This window comes from Pristiophorus japonicus, chromosome 14, assembly GCF_044704955.1.
Source record: "Pristiophorus japonicus isolate sPriJap1 chromosome 14, sPriJap1.hap1, whole genome shotgun sequence".
NCBI classification, from domain to species: domain Eukaryota; kingdom Metazoa; phylum Chordata; class Chondrichthyes; family Pristiophoridae; genus Pristiophorus; species Pristiophorus japonicus.
In genome coordinates, this window is record NC_091990.1 from 77,518,231 (window position 1) to 77,540,972 (window position 22,742).

The 22,742-nt window shown below is 41.1% G+C and overlaps 1 protein-coding gene across 1 annotated transcript in view; it reads left to right on the top strand.

The window, feature by feature from the left end:
• LOC139279613 (mucin-2-like) overlaps positions 1-22,742 on the top strand; it is a 442,102-nt gene that overhangs the window by 343,939 nt on the left and 75,421 nt on the right. Inside the window, exons 49-62 of the mRNA XM_070898728.1 lie at positions 654-872; positions 2,139-2,357; positions 3,620-3,838; positions 5,090-5,308; positions 6,573-6,791; positions 8,058-8,276; positions 9,539-9,757; positions 11,009-11,227; positions 12,492-12,710; positions 13,977-14,195; positions 15,460-15,678; positions 16,945-17,163; positions 18,426-18,644; positions 19,896-20,114. Of these exons, the coding sequence (XP_070754829.1) occupies positions 654-872; positions 2,139-2,357; positions 3,620-3,838; positions 5,090-5,308; positions 6,573-6,791; positions 8,058-8,276; positions 9,539-9,757; positions 11,009-11,227; positions 12,492-12,710; positions 13,977-14,195; positions 15,460-15,678; positions 16,945-17,163; positions 18,426-18,644; positions 19,896-20,114 (3,066 nt within the window). The remainder of the gene's footprint in view (positions 1-653; positions 873-2,138; positions 2,358-3,619; positions 3,839-5,089; positions 5,309-6,572; positions 6,792-8,057; positions 8,277-9,538; positions 9,758-11,008; positions 11,228-12,491; positions 12,711-13,976; positions 14,196-15,459; positions 15,679-16,944; positions 17,164-18,425; positions 18,645-19,895; positions 20,115-22,742) is intronic.

The window sequence follows — 22,742 nt, forward strand, 5'->3', positions numbered from 1 at the left end:
AGTTCCAGTCTCCTCCTAATCTCTTCTGTTTTACCGTTTTCTAATTTTTGTTTTTATGGTCCCTCCATCCCTCACCCATTTTGCCAGTCTGTCAGTCAGTATCTGTGTTGCCCTGGCATCTAACCTTTTCAAGCCATGTCTTGCGATGTATACAAGTGTTCTGTTTTGTTTTAATGGAAATCGACAGTTGTGTAGCTTAATTTGAAGAGGGCCTCTTATCATCACAGGTGGGTTCAGAAACTTGCTTGGTGAGGACGTCTGATGGCACACAACTCAAAAGGAACACTGCATTATCTCATATTGTTGGTGGCAATACATTCAGGCGAATACTTTTTGACCTTTTCGGACATTGTTCAGGCTGCATTTCTAAAACAAGCACAAACCCAATCAAAAGAATTAACAGCAGCATTAAATAGCAGATTTAAGAATGTGACATGGGCTGATGAAACGTGTAACTGATAATATCGTCTGCAACAAATTACATGCCCAATGCCATTTCCTTGAGGTGTAACAGTCTTAAATTTTAAACAGAGAGCCTTGTTCTTATTGCCTATATCTCAATATGTGAGTGACAGTTGTCTACATTTATAAATTCTGAATGAAGACTTGCTGTTAGCTGTCTAAATCATAATTTCCATTGCTTTTGCTTCCAGGGCAGGCTATTGTGACCTCTGCAGGGAAATCAGGGTTCTGTCATTTCACTCTATGTACTCAGAGTTGTGATATTTTGAAGTATACGGGAAAATGTGAAACCACCACAGCACCCACCACGACAGCCAGCACACCCGAATCTACAACAGTAACAATAACTCCCACCTCCACGGGAACAACAAGCTGCTCCTGCAATGTCAATGGACGAATAATGTCACCTGGTAAGTGTATCTATTGTTAACAATCTGATGCAATTAAAGTCACACAAGAAACTTGGGAGCAATGTCTAATATGGATCACAATTGACGACAATAATTGAATCAGATCATTGAAGTGAAGCTCCAGTCGCTTCATTGTTTACATTTAGTGGATGGTTTTGTAAAACATTCAATGTAATTTCACAGAATGATTTGCATTGAAACTAATGATTCCTGCATTTCCCAAAGAGTGCCATCTTCTATCTGTTTGAGATCCGCGAAAGCCAGCCTGCTTTAATTGGCCCTTTTCCTGCTCTTCCCACCTGTGACGAAATCCTCTGGCTTTTACTTTCACGTGCCAATAGTGCAAAATACTAAAGGGTTCACCCAAGTTGCTGACATCTGCTTTTAGCCTGATGTCCCATTGAACTTCAGGAAGATAGCCTGGTGTTAATGGAGAGTCAGCATGCAAATAGCAATTTACAATGTATGTAAACATTCCAACCGCTGAGCATTTTCAGCCCTTTCCTGTGCTTCATTCTACTCACACAAATATCTGGAGTTTGTTGCAACATCCAACATCTCCACGTGTTCCTCTGGACAGAGAAAATTTATTGGCTGCAGAATGGTGACACCAGTTCCAGTCTCCTCCTGATCTCCTCTGTTTTACCCTTTTCTATGTTTTGTTTTTATGGTCCCTCCGTCCCTCACCCATTTTGCCAGTCCGTCAGTCAGTGTCTGTGTTGCCCTGACATCTAACCTTTTCAAGCCATGTCTAGAGATGTATTCCAATGCTGTTCTGGGGATTTTCATGGAAATCTACAGTTGTGTGGCTTAATTTGAAGTGAGCCTCTTATCATCACAGGTGGGTTTAGAAACTTTCCTGGTGAGGACGTCTGATGGCACACAACTCAAAAGGAACACGGCATTATCTCATATCGTTGGTGACAGTACAATCAGGCGAATACTTATTGACCTTTTCAGATATTGTTCTGTATGCATTTCTTAAGCAAGCACAAACCCAATCAAAGGAATGAACAGCAGCGTTAAATAGCAGATTTAAGAATGTGATATGAGCTGATGAAACTTGTAACTGATAATATCGTCTGGAACAAATTACATGCCCAACGCCATTTCCTTGAGGTGTAACAGTCTTAAATTTTAAACCTAAAGCCTTGTTCTTATTGCCTATATCTCAATATGTGAGTGACAGTTTCTACATTTATAAATTCTGAATGAAGACTTGCTATTAGCTGTCGTAATCATCATTTCCATTGCTTTTGCTTCCAGGGCAGGCTATTGTGACTTCTGCAGGGAAATCAGGGTTCTGTAATTTCACTCTATGTACTAAGAGTTGTGATATTTTGAAGTATACGGGAAGATGTGAAACCACCACAGCACCCACCACTACACCCAGCACACCCGAATCTACAACAGTAACAATAACTCCCACCTCCACGGGAACAACGAGCTGCTCCTGCAATGTCAATGGACGAATAATGTCACCTGGTAAGTGTATCTGTTATTAACAATCTGATGCAATTAAAGTCACAGGAGAAACTTGGGAGCAATGTCTAATATGGATCACAATTGGCGACAATAATTGAATCAGATATTTGAAGCGAAGCTCCAGTCCCTTCATTGTTTACATTTAGTGGATGGTTATGTAAAACATTAAATGTAATTTCACAGAATGATTTGCATTGAAACTAATGATTCCTGCATTTCCCAAAGAGTTCCATCGTCTATATGTTTGGGAGCAGCGAAAGCCAGCCTGCTTTAATTGGCCCTGTTCCTGCTCTTCCCACCTGTGAAGAAATCCTCTGGCTTTTACTTTCACGTGCCAATAGTGCAAAATACTAAAGGGTTCACCCAAGTTGCTGACATCTGCTTTTAACCCGATGTCCCATTGAACTTCAGGAAGATAGCCTGGTGTTAGTGGAGAGTCATCATGCAAATACCAATTTACAATGTATATGAACGTTCCAACCGCTGAGCATTTTTAGCCCTTTCCTGTGCTTCATTCTCTCACACAAATATCTGTAGTTTGTTACAACATCCAACATCTCCACGTGTTCCTCTGGGCAGAGAAAATTTATTGGCTGCAGAATGGTGACACCAGTTCCAGTCACCTCCTGATCTCTTCTGTTTTAACCTTTTCTAAGTTTTGTTTTCATGGTCCCTCCATCCCTCACCCATTTTGCCAGTCTGTCAGTCAGTATCTGTGTTGCCCTGGCATCGAACCTTTTCAAGCCATGTCTTGCGATGTATACAAGTGTTCTGGATTTTTTTAATGGAAATCGACAGTTGTGTGGCTAAATTTGAAGTGAGCCTCTTATCATCACAGGTGGGTTTAGAAACTTTCCTGGTGAGGACGTCTGATGGCACACAACTCAAAAGGAACACTGCATTATCTCATATTGTTGGTGGCAATACAATCAGGCGAATACTTATTGACCTTTTCAGACATTGTTCTGTCTGCATTTCCTAAGCAAGCACAAACCCAATCAAAGGAACGAACAGCAGCGTTAAATAGCAGATTTAAGAATGTGATATGAGCTGATGAAACGAGTAACTGATAATATCGTCTGTAACAAATTACAAGCCCAACGCCATTTCCTTGAGGTGTAACAGTCTTAAATTCTAAACCTAAAGCCTTGTTCTTATTGCCTGTGTCTCAATATGAGTGACAGTTGTCTACATTTATAAATTCTGAATGAAGACTTGCTATTCGCTGTCGTAATCATAATTTCCATTGCTTTTGCTTCCAGGGCAGGCTACTGTGACTTCTGCAGGGAAATCAGGGTTCTGTCATTTCACTCTATGTACTCAGAGTTGTGATATTTTGAAGTATACGGGAAAATGTGAAACCACCACAGCACCCACCACGACACCCAGCACACCCGAATCTACAACAGTAACAATAACTCCCACCTCCACGGGAACAACAAGCTGCTCCTGCAATGTCAATGGACGAATAATGTCACCTGGTAAGTGTATCTGTTATTAACAATCTGATGCAATTAAAGTCACACGAGAAACTTGGGAGCGATGTCTAATATGGATCACAATTAACTGCAATAATTGAATCAGATCATTGAAGTGAAGCTTCAGTCCCTTCATTGTTTACATTTAGTAGATGGTTTTGTAAAACATTAAATGTAATTTTACAGAATGATTTGTATTGAAACTAATGATTCCTGCATTTCCCAAAGAGTGCCATCTTCTATAAGTTTGGGAGCAGCGAAAGCTAGCCTGCTTTAATTGGCCCTTTTCCTGCTCTTTCCACCTGGCTTTTACTTTCATGTGCCAATAGCTCAAAGTACTAAAGGGTTCACCCAAGTTGCTGACATCTGCTTTTAGCCCGATGTCCCATTGAACTTCAGGAAGATAGCCTGGTGTTAATGGAGAGTCAGCATGCAAGTACCAATTTACAATGTATGTTAACATTCCAACCGCTGAGCATTTTCAGCTCTTTCCTGTGCTTCATTCTACTCACACAAATATCTGGAGTTTGTTGCAACATCCAACATCTCCACGTGTTCCTCTGGACAGAGAAAATGTATTGGCTGCAGAATGGTGACACCAGTTCCAGTCTCCTCCTGATCTCCTCTGTTTTACCGTTTTCTATGTTTTGTTTTTATGGTCCCTCCGTCCCTCACCCATTTTGCCAGTCCGTCAGTCAGTGTCTGTGTTGCCCTGACATCTAACCTTTTCAAGCCATGTCTTGAGATGTATTCCAATGTTTTTCTGGGGATTTTCATGGAAATCTACAGCACTGTGGCTGAATTTGAAGTGAGCCTCTTATCATCACAGGTGGGTTTAGAAACTTGCCTGGTGAGGACGTTTGATGGCACACAACTCAAAAAGACCACTGCATTATCTCATGTCATTGGTGCCAATACAATCAGGCGAATACTTTTTGACTTTTTCAGACATTGTTCTGTCTGCATTTCTAAAGCAAGCACAAACCCAATCAAAGGAATGTACAGCAGCGTTAAATAGCAGATTTACAAATGTGATATGAGCTGATGAAATGTGTAGCTGCCAATATTGTCTGCAACAAATTCCATGCCGAACGCCATTTCCTTGAGTTGTAACAGTCTTAAAATTTAAACCAAAAGCCTTGTTCTTATTGCCTATATCTCAATATGTGAGTGACCGTTGTCTACATTTCTAAATTCTGAATGAGACTTGCTATTAGCTGTCTCAATCATAATTTCCATTGCTTTTGCTTCCAGGGCAGGCTATTGTGACTTCTGCAGGGAAATCAGGGTTCTGTAATTTCACTCTGTGTACTAAGAGTTGTGATATTTTGAAGTATACGGGAAGATGTGAAACCACCACAGCACCCACCACGACAGCCAGCACACCCGAATCTACAACAGTAACAATAACTCCCACCTCCACGGGAACAACAAGCTGCTCCTGCAATGTCAATGGACGAATAATGTCACCTGGTAAGTGTATCTGTTATTAACAATCTGATGCAATTAAAGTCACACGAGAAACTTGGGAGCAATGTCTAATATTGATCACAATTGACGACAATAATTGATTCAGATCATTGAAGTGAAGCTCCAGTCCCTTCATTGTTTACATTTAGTGGATGGTTATGTAAAACATTAAATGTAATTTCACAGAATGATTTGCATTGAAACTAATGATTCCTGCATTTCCCAAAGAGTTCCATCGTCTATATGTTTTGGAGCAGCGAAAGCCAGCCTGCTTTAATGGGCCCTGTTCCTGCTCTTCCCACCTGTGAAGAAATCCTCTGGCTTTTACTTCCACGTGCCAATAGTGCAAAATACTAAAGGGTTCACCCAAGTTGCTGACATCTGCTTTTAGCCCGATGTCCCATTGAATTTCAGGAAGATAGCCTGCTGTTAATGGAGACTAAACATGCAAATACCAATTTACAATGTATGTAAACATTCCAACCGCTGAGCATTTTTAGCCCTTTCCTGTGCTTCATTCTCTCACACAAATATCTGTAGTTTGTTGCAACATCCAACATCTCCACGTGTTCCTCTGGGCAGAGAAAATTTATTGGCTGCAGAATGGTGACACCAGTTCCAGTCTCCTCCTAATCTCTTCTGTTTTACCGTTTTCTAATTTTTGTTTTTATGGTCCCTCCATCCCTCACCCATTTTGCCAGTCTGTCAGTCAGTATCTGTGTTGCCCTGGCATCTAACCTTTTCAAGCCATGTCTTGCGATGTATACAAGTGTTCTGTTTTGTTTTAATGGAAATCGACAGTTGTGTAGCTTAATTTGAAGAGGGCCTCTTATCATCACAGGTGGGTTCAGAAACTTGCTTGGTGAGGACGTCTGATGGCACACAACTCAAAAGGAACACTGCATTATCTCATATTGTTGGTGGCAATACATTCAGGCGAATACTTTTTGACCTTTTCGGACATTGTTCAGGCTGCATTTCTAAAACAAGCACAAACCCAATCAAAAGAATTAACAGCAGCATTAAATAGCAGATTTAAGAATGTGACATGGGCTGATGAAACGTGTAACTGATAATATCGTCTGCAACAAATTACATGCCCAATGCCATTTCCTTGAGGTGTAACAGTCTTAAATTTTAAACAGAGAGCCTTGTTCTTATTGCCTATATCTCAATATGTGAGTGACAGTTGTCTACATTTATAAATTCTGAATGAAGACTTGCTGTTAGCTGTCTAAATCATAATTTCCATTGCTTTTGCTTCCAGGGCAGGCTATTGTGACCTCTGCAGGGAAATCAGGGTTCTGTCATTTCACTCTATGTACTCAGAGTTGTGATATTTTGAAGTATACGGGAAAATGTGAAACCACCACAGCACCCACCACGACAGCCAGCACACCCGAATCTACAACAGTAACAATAACTCCCACCTCCACGGGAACAACAAGCTGCTCCTGCAATGTCAATGGACGAATAATGTCACCTGGTAAGTGTATCTATTGTTAACAATCTGATGCAATTAAAGTCACACAAGAAACTTGGGAGCAATGTCTAATATGGATCACAATTGACGACAATAATTGAATCAGATCATTGAAGTGAAGCTCCAGTCGCTTCATTGTTTACATTTAGTGGATGGTTTTGTAAAACATTCAATGTAATTTCACAGAATGATTTGCATTGAAACTAATGATTCCTGCATTTCCCAAAGAGTGCCATCTTCTATCTGTTTGAGATCCGCGAAAGCCAGCCTGCTTTAATTGGCCCTTTTCCTGCTCTTCCCACCTGTGACGAAATCCTCTGGCTTTTACTTTCACGTGCCAATAGTGCAAAATACTAAAGGGTTCACCCAAGTTGCTGACATCTGCTTTTAGCCTGATGTCCCATTGAACTTCAGGAAGATAGCCTGGTGTTAATGGAGAGTCAGCATGCAAATAGCAATTTACAATGTATGTAAACATTCCAACCGCTGAGCATTTTCAGCCCTTTCCTGTGCTTCATTCTACTCACACAAATATCTGGAGTTTGTTGCAACATCCAACATCTCCACGTGTTCCTCTGGACAGAGAAAATTTATTGGCTGCAGAATGGTGACACCAGTTCCAGTCTCCTCCTGATCTCCTCTGTTTTACCCTTTTCTATGTTTTGTTTTTATGGTCCCTCCGTCCCTCACCCATTTTGCCAGTCCGTCAGTCAGTGTCTGTGTTGCCCTGACATCTAACCTTTTCAAGCCATGTCTAGAGATGTATTCCAATGCTGTTCTGGGGATTTTCATGGAAATCTACAGTTGTGTGGCTTAATTTGAAGTGAGCCTCTTATCATCACAGGTGGGTTTAGAAACTTTCCTGGTGAGGACGTCTGATGGCACACAACTCAAAAGGAACACGGCATTATCTCATATCGTTGGTGACAGTACAATCAGGCGAATACTTATTGACCTTTTCAGATATTGTTCTGTATGCATTTCTTAAGCAAGCACAAACCCAATCAAAGGAATGAACAGCAGCGTTAAATAGCAGATTTAAGAATGTGATATGAGCTGATGAAACTTGTAACTGATAATATCGTCTGGAACAAATTACATGCCCAACGCCATTTCCTTGAGGTGTAACAGTCTTAAATTTTAAACCTAAAGCCTTGTTCTTATTGCCTATATCTCAATATGTGAGTGACAGTTTCTACATTTATAAATTCTGAATGAAGACTTGCTATTAGCTGTCGTAATCATCATTTCCATTGCTTTTGCTTCCAGGGCAGGCTATTGTGACTTCTGCAGGGAAATCAGGGTTCTGTAATTTCACTCTATGTACTAAGAGTTGTGATATTTTGAAGTATACGGGAAGATGTGAAACCACCACAGCACCCACCACTACACCCAGCACACCCGAATCTACAACAGTAACAATAACTCCCACCTCCACGGGAACAACGAGCTGCTCCTGCAATGTCAATGGACGAATAATGTCACCTGGTAAGTGTATCTGTTATTAACAATCTGATGCAATTAAAGTCACAGGAGAAACTTGGGAGCAATGTCTAATATGGATCACAATTGGCGACAATAATTGAATCAGATATTTGAAGCGAAGCTCCAGTCCCTTCATTGTTTACATTTAGTGGATGGTTATGTAAAACATTAAATGTAATTTCACAGAATGATTTGCATTGAAACTAATGATTCCTGCATTTCCCAAAGAGTTCCATCGTCTATATGTTTGGGAGCAGCGAAAGCCAGCCTGCTTTAATGGGCCCTGTTCCTGCTCTTCCCACCTGTGAAGAAATCCTCTGGCTTTTACTTTCACGTGCCAATAGTGCAAAATACTAAAGGGTTCACCCAAGTTGCTGACATCTGCTTTTAACCCGATGTCCCATTGAACTTCAGGAAGATAGCCTGGTGTTAGTGGAGAGTCATCATGCAAATACCAATTTACAATGTATATGAACGTTCCAACCGCTGAGCATTTTTAGCCCTTTCCTGTGCTTCATTCTCTCACACAAATATCTGTAGTTTGTTACAACATCCAACATCTCCACGTGTTCCTCTGGGCAGAGAAAATTTATTGGCTGCAGAATGGTGACACCAGTTCCAGTCACCTCCTGATCTCTTCTGTTTTAACCTTTTCTAAGTTTTGTTTTCATGGTCCCTCCATCCCTCACCCATTTTGCCAGTCTGTCAGTCAGTATCTGTGTTGCCCTGGCATCGAACCTTTTCAAGCCATGTCTTGCGATGTATACAAGTGTTCTGGATTTTTTTAATGGAAATCGACAGTTGTGTGGCTAAATTTGAAGTGAGCCTCTTATCATCACAGGTGGGTTTAGAAACTTTCCTGGTGAGGACGTCTGATGGCACACAACTCAAAAGGAACACGGCATTATCTCATATTGTTGGTGGCAATACAATCAGGCGAATACTTATTGACCTTTTCAGACATTGTTCTGTCTGCATTTCCTAAGCAAGCACAAACCCAATCAAAGGAACGAACAGCAGCGTTAAATAGCAGATTTAAGAATGTGATATGAGCTGATGAAACGAGTAACTGATAATATCGTCTGTAACAAATTACAAGCCCAACGCCATTTCCTTGAGGTGTAACAGTCTTAAATTCTAAACCTAAAGCCTTGTTCTTATTGCCTGTGTCTCAATATGAGTGACAGTTGTCTACATTTATAAATTCTGAATGAAGACTTGCTATTCGCTGTCGTAATCATAATTTCCATTGCTTTTGCTTCCAGGGCAGGCTACTGTGACTTCTGCAGGGAAATCAGGGTTCTGTCATTTCACTCTATGTACTCAGAGTTGTGATATTTTGAAGTATACGGGAAAATGTGAAACCACCACAGCACCCACCACGACACCCAGCACACCCGAATCTACAACAGTAACAATAACTCCCACCTCCACGGGAACAACAAGCTGCTCCTGCAATGTCAATGGACGAATAATGTCACCTGGTAAGTGTATCTGTTATTAACAATCTGATGCAATTAAAGTCACACGAGAAACTTGGGAGCGATGTCTAATATGGATCACAATTAACTGCAATAATTGAATCAGATCATTGAAGTGAAGCTTCAGTCCCTTCATTGTTTACATTTAGTAGATGGTTTTGTAAAACATTAAATGTAATTTTACAGAATGATTTGTATTGAAACTAATGATTCCTGCATTTCCCAAAGAGTGCCATCTTCTATAAGTTTGGGAGCAGCGAAAGCTAGCCTGCTTTAATTGGCCCTTTTCCTGCTCTTTCCACCTGGCTTTTACTTTCATGTGCCAATAGCTCAAAGTACTAAAGGGTTCACCCAAGTTGCTGACATCTGCTTTTAGCCCGATGTCCCATTGAACTTCAGGAAGATAGCCTGGTGTTAATGGAGAGTCAGCATGCAAGTACCAATTTACAATGTATGTTAACATTCCAACCGCTGAGCATTTTCAGCTCTTTCCTGTGCTTCATTCTACTCACACAAATATCTGGAGTTTGTTGCAACATCCAACATCTCCACGTGTTCCTCTGGACAGAGAAAATGTATTGGCTGCAGAATGGTGACACCAGTTCCAGTCTCCTCCTGATCTCCTCTGTTTTACCGTTTTCTATGTTTTGTTTTTATGGTCCCTCCGTCCCTCACCCATTTTGCCAGTCCGTCAGTCAGTGTCTGTGTTGCCCTGACATCTAACCTTTTCAAGCCATGTCTTGAGATGTATTCCAATGTTTTTCTGGGGATTTTCATGGAAATCTACAGCACTGTGGCTGAATTTGAAGTGAGCCTCTTATCATCACAGGTGGGTTTAGAAACTTGCCTGGTGAGGACGTTTGATGGCACACAACTCAAAAAGACCACTGCATTATCTCATGTCATTGGTGCCAATACAATCAGGCGAATACTTTTTGACTTTTTCAGACATTGTTCTGTCTGCATTTCTAAAGCAAGCACAAACCCAATCAAAGGAATGTACAGCAGCGTTAAATAGCAGATTTACAAATGTGATATGAGCTGATGAAATGTGTAGCTGCCAATATTGTCTGCAACAAATTCCATGCCGAACGCCATTTCCTTGAGTTGTAACAGTCTTAAAATTTAAACCAAAAGCCTTGTTCTTATTGCCTATATCTCAATATGTGAGTGACCGTTGTCTACATTTCTAAATTCTGAATGAGACTTGCTATTAGCTGTCTCAATCATAATTTCCATTGCTTTTGCTTCCAGGGCAGGCTATTGTGACTTCTGCAGGGAAATCAGGGTTCTGTAATTTCACTCTGTGTACTAAGAGTTGTGATATTTTGAAGTATACGGGAAGATGTGAAACCACCACAGCACCCACCACGACAGCCAGCACACCCGAATCTACAACAGTAACAATAACTCCCACCTCCACGGGAACAACAAGCTGCTCCTGCAATGTCAATGGACGAATAATGTCACCTGGTAAGTGTATCTGTTATTAACAATCTGATGCAATTAAAGTCACACGAGAAACTTGGGAGCAATGTCTAATATTGATCACAATTGACGACAATAATTGATTCAGATCATTGAAGTGAAGCTCCAGTCCCTTCATTGTTTACATTTAGTGGATGGTTATGTAAAACATTAAATGTAATTTCACAGAATGATTTGCATTGAAACTAATGATTCCTGCATTTCCCAAAGAGTTCCATCGTCTATATGTTTTGGAGCAGCGAAAGCCAGCCTGCTTTAATGGGCCCTGTTCCTGCTCTTCCCACCTGTGAAGAAATCCTCTGGCTTTTACTTCCACGTGCCAATAGTGCAAAATACTAAAGGGTTCACCCAAGTTGCTGACATCTGCTTTTAGCCCGATGTCCCATTGAATTTCAGGAAGATAGCCTGCTGTTAATGGAGACTAAACATGCAAATACCAATTTACAATGTATGTAAACATTCCAACCGCTGAGCATTTTTAGCCCTTTCCTGTGCTTCATTCTCTCACACAAATATCTGTAGTTTGTTGCAACATCCAACATCTCCACGTGTTCCTCTGGGCAGAGAAAATTTATTGGCTGCAGAATGGTGACACCAGTTCCAGTCTCCTCCTAATCTCTTCTGTTTTACCGTTTTCTAATTTTTGTTTTTATGGTCCCTCCATCCCTCACCCATTTTGCCAGTCTGTCAGTCAGTATCTGTGTTGCCCTGGCATCTAACCTTTTCAAGCCATGTCTTGCGATGTATACAAGTGTTCTGTTTTGTTTTAATGGAAATCGACAGTTGTGTAGCTTAATTTGAAGAGGGCCTCTTATCATCACAGGTGGGTTCAGAAACTTGCTTGGTGAGGACGTCTGATGGCACACAACTCAAAAGGAACACTGCATTATCTCATATTGTTGGTGGCAATACATTCAGGCGAATACTTTTTGACCTTTTCGGACATTGTTCAGGCTGCATTTCTAAAACAAGCACAAACCCAATCAAAAGAATTAACAGCAGCATTAAATAGCAGATTTAAGAATGTGACATGGGCTGATGAAACGTGTAACTGATAATATCGTCTGCAACAAATTACATGCCCAATGCCATTTCCTTGAGGTGTAACAGTCTTAAATTTTAAACAGAGAGCCTTGTTCTTATTGCCTATATCTCAATATGTGAGTGACAGTTGTCTACATTTATAAATTCTGAATGAAGACTTGCTGTTAGCTGTCTAAATCATAATTTCCATTGCTTTTGCTTCCAGGGCAGGCTATTGTGACCTCTGCAGGGAAATCAGGGTTCTGTCATTTCACTCTATGTACTCAGAGTTGTGATATTTTGAAGTATACGGGAAAATGTGAAACCACCACAGCACCCACCACGACAGCCAGCACACCCGAATCTACAACAGTAACAATAACTCCCACCTCCACGGGAACAACAAGCTGCTCCTGCAATGTCAATGGACGAATAATGTCACCTGGTAAGTGTATCTATTGTTAACAATCTGATGCAATTAAAGTCACACAAGAAACTTGGGAGCAATGTCTAATATGGATCACAATTGACGACAATAATTGAATCAGATCATTGAAGTGAAGCTCCAGTCGCTTCATTGTTTACATTTAGTGGATGGTTTTGTAAAACATTCAATGTAATTTCACAGAATGATTTGCATTGAAACTAATGATTCCTGCATTTCCCAAAGAGTGCCATCTTCTATCTGTTTGAGATCCGCGAAAGCCAGCCTGCTTTAATTGGCCCTTTTCCTGCTCTTCCCACCTGTGACGAAATCCTCTGGCTTTTACTTTCACGTGCCAATAGTGCAAAATACTAAAGGGTTCACCCAAGTTGCTGACATCTGCTTTTAGCCTGATGTCCCATTGAACTTCAGGAAGATAGCCTGGTGTTAATGGAGAGTCAGCATGCAAATAGCAATTTACAATGTATGTAAACATTCCAACCGCTGAGCATTTTCAGCCCTTTCCTGTGCTTCATTCTACTCACACAAATATCTGGAGTTTGTTGCAACATCCAACATCTCCACGTGTTCCTCTGGACAGAGAAAATTTATTGGCTGCAGAATGGTGACACCAGTTCCAGTCTCCTCCTGATCTCCTCTGTTTTACCCTTTTCTATGTTTTGTTTTTATGGTCCCTCCGTCCCTCACCCATTTTGCCAGTCCGTCAGTCAGTGTCTGTGTTGCCCTGACATCTAACCTTTTCAAGCCATGTCTAGAGATGTATTCCAATGCTGTTCTGGGGATTTTCATTGAAATCTACAGTTGTGTGGCTTAATTTGAAGTGAGCCTCTTATCATCACAGGTGGGTTTAGAAACTTTCCTGGTGAGGACGTCTGATGGCACACAACTCAAAAGGAACACGGCATTATCTCATATCGTTGGTGACAGTACAATCAGGCGAATACTTATTGACCTTTTCAGATATTGTTCTGTATGCATTTCTTAAGCAAGCACAAACCCAATCAAAGGAATGAACAGCAGCGTTAAATAGCAGATTTAAGAATGTGATATGAGCTGATGAAACTTGTAACTGATAATATCGTCTGGAACAAATTACATGCCCAACGCCATTTCCTTGAGGTGTAACAGTCTTAAATTTTAAACCTAAAGCCTTGTTCTTATTGCCTATATCTCAATATGTGAGTGACAGTTTCTACATTTATAAATTCTGAATGAAGACTTGCTATTAGCTGTCGTAATCATCATTTCCATTGCTTTTGCTTCCAGGGCAGGCTATTGTGACTTCTGCAGGGAAATCAGGGTTCTGTAATTTCACTCTATGTACTAAGAGTTGTGATATTTTGAAGTATACGGGAAGATGTGAAACCACCACAGCACCCACCACTACACCCAGCACACCCGAATCTACAACAGTAACAATAACTCCCACCTCCACGGGAACAACAAGCTGCTCCTGCAATGTCAATGGACGAATAATGTCACCTGGTAAGTGTATCTGTTATTAACAATCTGATGCAATTAAAGTCACACGAGAAACTTGGGAGCAATGTCTAATATTGATCACAATTGACGACAATAATTGATTCAGATCATTGAAGTGAAGCTCCAGTCCCTTCATTGTTTACATTTAGTGGATGGTTATGTAAAACATTAAATGTAATTTCACAGAATGATTTGCATTGAAACTAATGATTCCTGCATTTCCCAAAGAGTTCCATCGTCTATATGTTTTGGAGCAGCGAAAGCCAGCCTGCTTTAATGGGCCCTGTTCCTGCTCTTCCCACCTGTGAAGAAATCCTCTGGCTTTTACTTCCACGTGCCAATAGTGCAAAATACTAAAGGGTTCACCCAAGTTGCTGACATCTGCTTTTAGCCCGATGTCCCATTGAATTTCAGGAAGATAGCCTGCTGTTAATGGAGACTAAACATGCAAATACCAATTTACAATGTATGTAAACATTCCAACCGCTGAGCATTTTTAGCCCTTTCCTGTGCTTCATTCTCTCACACAAATATCTGTAGTTTGTTGCAACATCCAACATCTCCACGTGTTCCTCTGGGCAGAGAAAATTTATTGGCTGCAGAATGGTGACACCAGTTCCAGTCTCCTCCTAATCTCTTCTGTTTTACCGTTTTCTAATTTTTGTTTTTATGGTCCCTCCATCCCTCACCCATTTTGCCAGTCTGTCAGTCAGTATCTGTGTTGCCCTGGCATCTAACCTTTTCAAGCCATGTCTTGCGATGTATACAAGTGTTCTGTTTTGTTTTAATGGAAATCGACAGTTGTGTAGCTTAATTTGAAGAGGGCCTCTTATCATCACAGGTGGGTTCAGAAACTTGCTTGGTGAGGACGTCTGATGGCACACAACTCAAAAGGAACACTGCATTATCTCATATTGTTGGTGGCAATACATTCAGGCGAATACTTTTTGACCTTTTCGGACATTGTTCAGGCTGCATTTCTAAAACAAGCACAAACCCAATCAAAAGAATTAACAGCAGCATTAAATAGCAGATTTAAGAATGTGACATGGGCTGATGAAACGTGTAACTGATAATATCGTCTGCAACAAATTACATGCCCAATGCCATTTCCTTGAGGTGTAACAGTCTTAAATTTTAAACAGAGAGCCTTGTTCTTATTGCCTATATCTCAATATGTGAGTGACAGTTGTCTACATTTATAAATTCTGAATGAAGACTTGCTGTTAGCTGTCTAAATCATAATTTCCATTGCTTTTGCTTCCAGGGCAGGCTATTGTGACCTCTGCAGGGAAATCAGGGTTCTGTCATTTCACTCTATGTACTCAGAGTTGTGATATTTTGAAGTATACGGGAAAATGTGAAACCACCACAGCACCCACCACGACAGCCAGCACACCCGAATCTACAACAGTAACAATAACTCCCACCTCCACGGGAACAACAAGCTGCTCCTGCAATGTCAATGGACGAATAATGTCACCTGGTAAGTGTATCTATTGTTAACAATCTGATGCAATTAAAGTCACACAAGAAACTTGGGAGCAATGTCTAATATGGATCACAATTGACGACAATAATTGAATCAGATCATTGAAGTGAAGCTCCAGTCGCTTCATTGTTTACATTTAGTGGATGGTTTTGTAAAACATTCAATGTAATTTCACAGAATGATTTGCATTGAAACTAATGATTCCTGCATTTCCCAAAGAGTGCCATCTTCTATCTGTTTGAGATCCGCGAAAGCCAGCCTGCTTTAATTGGCCCTTTTCCTGCTCTTCCCACCTGTGACGAAATCCTCTGGCTTTTACTTTCACGTGCCAATAGTGCAAAATACTAAAGGGTTCACCCAAGTTGCTGACATCTGCTTTTAGCCTGATGTCCCATTGAACTTCAGGAAGATAGCCTGGTGTTAATGGAGAGTCAGCATGCAAATAGCAATTTACAATGTATGTAAACATTCCAACCGCTGAGCATTTTCAGCCCTTTCCTGTGCTTCATTCTACTCACACAAATATCTGGAGTTTGTTGCAACATCCAACATCTCCACGTGTTCCTCTGGACAGAGAAAATTTATTGGCTGCAGAATGGTGACACCAGTTCCAGTCTCCTCCTGATCTCCTCTGTTTTACCCTTTTCTATGTTTTGTTTTTATGGTCCCTCCGTCCCTCACCCATTTTGCCAGTCCGTCAGTCAGTGTCTGTGTTGCCCTGACATCTAACCTTTTCAAGCCATGTCTAGAGATGTATTCCAATGCTGTTCTGGGGATTTTCATTGAAATCTACAGTTGTGTGGCTTAATTTGAAGTGAGCCTCTTATCATCACAGGTGGGTTTAGAAACTTTCCTGGTGAGGACGTCTGATGGCACACAACTCAAAAGGAACACGGCATTATCTCATATCGTTGGTGACAGTACAATCAGGCGAATACTTATTGACCTTTTCAGATATTGTTCTGTATGCATTTCTTAAGCAAGCACAAACCCAATCAAAGGAATGAACAGCAGCGTTAAATAGCAGATTTAAGAATGTGATATGAGCTGATGAAACTTGTAACTGATAATATCGTCTGGAACAAATTACATGCCCAACGCCATTTCCTTGAGGTGTAACAGTCTTAAATTTTAAACCTAAAGCCTTGTTCTTATTGCCTATATCTCAATATGTGAGTGACAGTTTCTACATTTATAAATTCTGAATGAAGACTTGCTATTAGCTGTCGTAATCATCATTTCCATTGCTTTTGCTTCCAGGGCAGGCTATTGTGACTTCTGCAGGGAAATCAGGGTTCTGTAATTTCACTCTATGTACTAAGAGTTGTGATATTTTGAAGTATACGGGAAGATGTGAAACCACCACAGCACCCACCACTACACCCAGCACACCCGAATCTACAACAGTAACAATAACTCCCACCTCCACGGGAACAACGAGCTGCTCCTGCAATGTCAATGGACGAATAATGTCACCTGGTAAGTGTATCTGTTATTAACAATCTGATGCAATTAAAGTCACAGGAGAAACTTGGGAGCAATGTCTAATATGGATCACAATTGGCGACAATAATTGAATCAGATATTTGAAGCGAAGCTCCAGTCCCTTCATTGTTTACATTTAGTGGATGGTTATGTAAAACATTAAATGTAATTTCACAGAATGATTTGCATTGAAACTAATGATTCCTGCATTTCCCAAAGAGTTCCATCGTCTATATGTTTGGGAGCAGCGAAAGCCAGCCTGCTTTAATGGGCCCTATTCCTGCTCTTCCCACCTGTGAAGAAATCCTCTGGCTTTTACTTTCACGTGCCAATAGTGCAAAATACTAAAGGGTTCACCCAAGTTGCTGACATCTGCTTTTAACCCGATGTCCCATTGAACTTCAGGAAGATAGCCTGGTGTTAGTGGAGAGTCATCATGCAAATACCAATTTACAATGTATATGAACGTTCCAACCGCTGAGCATTTTTAGCCCTTTCCTGTGCTTCATTCTCTCACACAAATATCTGTAGTTTGTTACAACATCCAACATCTCCACGTGTTCCTCTGGGCAGAGAAAATTTATTGGCTGCAGAATGGTGACACCAGTTCCAGTCACCTCCTGATCTCTTCTGTTTTAACCTTTTCTAAGTTTTGTTTTCATGGTCCCTCCATCCCTCACCCATTTTGCCAGTCTGTCAGTCAGTATCTGTGTTGCCCTGGCATCGAACCTTTTCAAGCCATGTCTTGCGATGTATACAAGTGTTCTGGATTTTTTTAATGGAAATCGACAGTTGTGTGGCTAAATTTGAAGTGAGCCTCTTATCATCACAGGTGGGTTTAGAAACTTTCCTGGTGAGGACGTCTGATGGCACACAACTCAAAAGGAACACTGCATTATCTCATATTGTTGGTGGCAATACAATCAGGCGAATACTTATTGACCTTTTCAGACATTGTTCTGTCTGCATTTCCTAAGCAAGCACAAACCCAATCAAAGGAACGAACAGCAGCGTTAAATAGCAGATTTAAGAATGTGATATGAGCTGATGAAACGAGTAACTGATAATATCGTCTGTAACAAATTACAAGCCCAACGCCATTTCCTTGAGGTGTAACAGTCTTAAATTCTAAACCTAAAGCCTTGTTCTTATTGCCTGTGTCTCAATATGAGTGACAGTTGTCTACATTTATAAATTCTGAATGAAGACTTGCTATTCGCTGTCGTAATCATAATTTCCATTGCTTTTGCTTCCAGGGCAGGCTACTGTGACTTCTGCAGGGAAATCAGGGTTCTGTCATTTCACTCTATGTACTCAGAGTTGTGATATTTTGAAGTATACGGGAAAATGTGAAACCACCACAGCACCCACCACGACACCCAGCACACCCGAATCTACAACAGTAACAATAACTCCCACCTCCACGGGAACAACAAGCTGCTCCTGCAATGTCAATGGACGAATAATGTCACCTGGTAAGTGTATCTGTTATTAACAATCTGATGCAATTAAAGTCACACGAGAAACTTGGGAGCGATGTCTAATATGGATCACAATTAACTGCAATAATTGAATCAGATCATTGAAGTGAAGCTTCAGTCCCTTCATTGTTTACATTTAGTAGATGGTTTTGTAAAACATTAAATGTAATTTTACAGAATGATTTGTATTGAAACTAATGATTCCTGCATTTCCCAAAGAGTGCCATCTTCTATAAGTTTGGGAGCAGCGAAAGCTAGCCTGCTTTAATTGGCCCTTTTCCTGCTCTTTCCACCTGGCTTTTACTTTCATGTGCCAATAGCTCAAAGTACTAAAGGGTTCACCCAAGTTGCTGACATCTGCTTTTAGCCCGATGTCCCATTGAACTTCAGGAAGATAGCCTGGTGTTAATGGAGAGTCAGCATGCAAGTACCAATTTACAATGTATGTTAACATTCCAACCGCTGAGCATTTTCAGCTCTTTCCTGTGCTTCATTCTACTCACACAAATATCTGGAGTTTGTTGCAACATCCAACATCTCCACGTGTTCCTCTGGACAGAGAAAATGTATTGGCTGCAGAATGGTGACACCAGTTCCAGTCTCCTCCTGATCTCCTCTGTTTTACCGTTTTCTATGTTTTGTTTTTATGGTCCCTCCGTCCCTCACCCATTTTGCCAGTCCGTCAGTCAGTGTCTGTGTTGCCCTGACATCTAACCTTTTCAAGCCATGTCTTGAGATGTATTCCAATGTTTTTCTGGGGATTTTCATGGAAATCTACAGCACTGTGGCTGAATTTGAAGTGAGCCTCTTATCATCACAGGTGGGTTTAGAAACTTGCCTGGTGAGGACGTTTGATGGCACACAACTCAAAAAGACCACTGCATTATCTCATGTCATTGGTGCCAATACAATCAGGCGAATACTTTTTGACTTTTTCAGACATTGTTCTGTCTGCATTTCTAAAGCAAGCACAAACCCAATCAAAGGAATGTACAGCAGCGTTAAATAGCAGATTTACAAATGTGATATGAGCTGATGAAATGTGTAGCTGCCAATATTGTCTGCAACAAATTCCATGCCGAACGCCATTTCCTTGAGTTGTAACAGTCTTAAAATTTAAACCAAAAGCCTTGTTCTTATTGCCTATATCTCAATATGTGAGTGACCGTTGTCTACATTTCTAAATTCTGAATGAGACTTGCTATTAGCTGTCTCAATCATAATTTCCATTGCTTTTGCTTCCAGGGCAGGCTATTGTGACTTCTGCAGGGAAATCAGGGTTCTGTAATTTCACTCTATGTACTCAGAGTTGTGATATTTTGAAGTATACGGGAAAATGTGAAACCACCACAGCACCCACCACGACACCCAGCACACCCGAATCTACAACAGTAACAATAACTCCCACCTCCACGGGAACAACAAGCTGCTCCTGCAATGTCAATGGACGAATAATGTCCCCTGGTAAGTGTATCTGTTGTTAACAGTCTGATGCAATTAAAGTAACACAAGAAACTTGGGAGCAATGTCTCATATGGATCACGATTGCCGACAATAATTGAGGTGAAGCTCCAGTCTCTTCATTGTTTACATTTTGTGGATGGTTTTGGAAAACATTAAATGTAATTTCACAGAATGATTTGTATTGAAACTAATGATTCCTGCATTTCCCAAAGAGTGCCATCTTCTATATTTTTGAGAGCAGCGAAAGCCAGCCTGCTTTAATAGGCCCTATTCCTGCTCTTCCCACCTGTGAAGAAATCCTCTGGCTTTCACTTTCACGTGCCAATAGCACAAAATACTAAAGGGTTCACCCAAGTTGCTGACATCTGCTTTTAGCCCGATGTCCCATTGAATTTCAGGAAGATAGCCTGCTGTTAATGGAGACTAAACATGCAAATACCAATTTACAATGTATGCAAACATTCCAACCGCTGAGCATTTTCAGCCCTTTCCTGTGCTTGATTCTACTCACAGAAATATCTGCAGATTGTTGCAACATCCAACATCTCCAGGTGTTCCTCTGGCAGAGAAAATGTATTGCCTGCCGAATGGTGACACCAGTTCCAGTCTCCTCCTGATCTCTTCTGTTTTCCCCTTTTCTAAGTTTTGTTTTTATGGTTCCTCCGTACCTCACCCATTTTGCCAGTCCGTCAGTCAGTATCTGTGTTGCCCTGGCATCCAACCTTTTCAAGCCATGTCTTGAGATGTATACAAGTGTTCTGGTGATTTTAATGGAAATCTCCAGTATTGTGGCTTAATTTGAAGAGGGCCTCTTACCATCACAGGTGGGTTTAGAAATTTGCTTGGTGAGTATGTCTGATGGCACACAACTCAAAAGGAACACTGCATTATTTCATATGGTTGGTGACAATACAATCAGGCGAATACTTTTTGACCTTTTTGGACATAGTTCAGGCTGCATTTCTAAAACAAGCACAAACCCAATCAAAAGAATTAACAGCAGCATGAAATAGCAGATTTAAGAATGTGATATGGGCTGGTGAAACGTGTAACTGATAATATCGTCTGTAACAAATTACATGCCCAACGCTATTTCCTTCAGTTTTAACAGTCTTAAATTTTAAACATAGAGCCTTGTTAGTGCGAGTTGTGTACAGACGTCCAAACAGTAGTAGTGATGTTGGGAAGGGCATCAAACAGGAAATTACGGGTGCAATCAAGGTGCAGCAGTTATCATGGGTGACTTTAATATGCATGTAGATTGGGCTAACCAAACTGGAAGCAATACGGTGGAGGAGGATTTCCTGGAGTGCATAAGTGATGGTTTTCTTGACCAATATGTCGAGGAACCAACTGTGGGGGAGGCCATCTTAGACTGGGTGTTGTGTAATGAGAGAGGATTAATTAGCAATCTCGTTGTGCAAGGCCCCTTGTGGAAGAGTGACCATAATATGGTGGAATTCTACATGAGGATGGAGAATGAAACAGTTAATTCAGGGACCATGGTCCAGAACGTAAAGAAGGGTAACTTTGAAGGTATGAGGCGCGAATTGGCTGGGATAGATTGCTGAATGATACTTAAGGGGTTGACAGTGGATGGACAATGGCAGACATTTAGAGACCGCATGGATGAACTACAACAATTGTGCACCCCTGTCTGGCGTAAAAATAAAAAAGGGAAGGTGGCTCAACCGTGGCAATGAAGGGTATTCAGGGATAGCATTAAAGCCAGGGAAGTGGCATACAAATTGGCCAGAAATAGCAGCGAACCCAGGGACTGGGAGAAATTTAGAACTCAGCAGAGGAGGACAAAGGGTTTGATTAGGGCAGGGAAAATAGAGTACGAGAGGAAGATTGCAGGGAGCATTAAGACGGACTGAAAAAGCTTCTATAGAGATGTAAAGAGAAAAAGATTAGTAAAGACAAACGTCGGTCCCCAGCAGTCAGAATCAGGGGAAGTCATAACGGGGAACAAAGAAATGGCAGACCAATTGAACAAGTACTTTGGTTCGGTATTCACTAAGGAGGACACAAACAACCTTCCAGATATAAAAGGGGTCAGAGGGTCAAGTAAGAAGGGGGAACTGAGGGAAATCCTTATTAGTCGGGAAATTGTGTTGGGGAAATTGATGGGATTGAAGGCCGATAAATCCCCAGGGCCTGATGGTCTGCATCCCAGAGTACTTAAAGAGGTGGCCTTGGAAATAGTGGATGCATTGACAGTCATTTTCCAACATTCCATAGACTCTGGATCAGTTCCTATGGAGTGGAGGGTAGCCAATGTAACCCCACTTTGTAAAAAAGGAGGGAGAGAGAAAACAGGGAATTATAGACCGGTCAGCCTGACATCGATAGTGGGTAAAATGATGGAATCAACTATTAAGGATGTCATAGCAGCACATTTGGAAAGAGGTGACATGATAGGTCCAAGTCAGCATGGATTTGTGAAAGGGAAATCATGCTTGACAAATCTTCTGGAATTTTTTGAGGATGTTTCCAGTAGAGTGGACAAGGGAGAACCAGTTGATGTGGCGTATTTGGACTTTCAAAAGGCTTTCGACAAGGTCCCACACAAGAGATTAATGTGCAAAGTTAAAGCACATAGGATTGGGGGCAGTGTGCTGACGT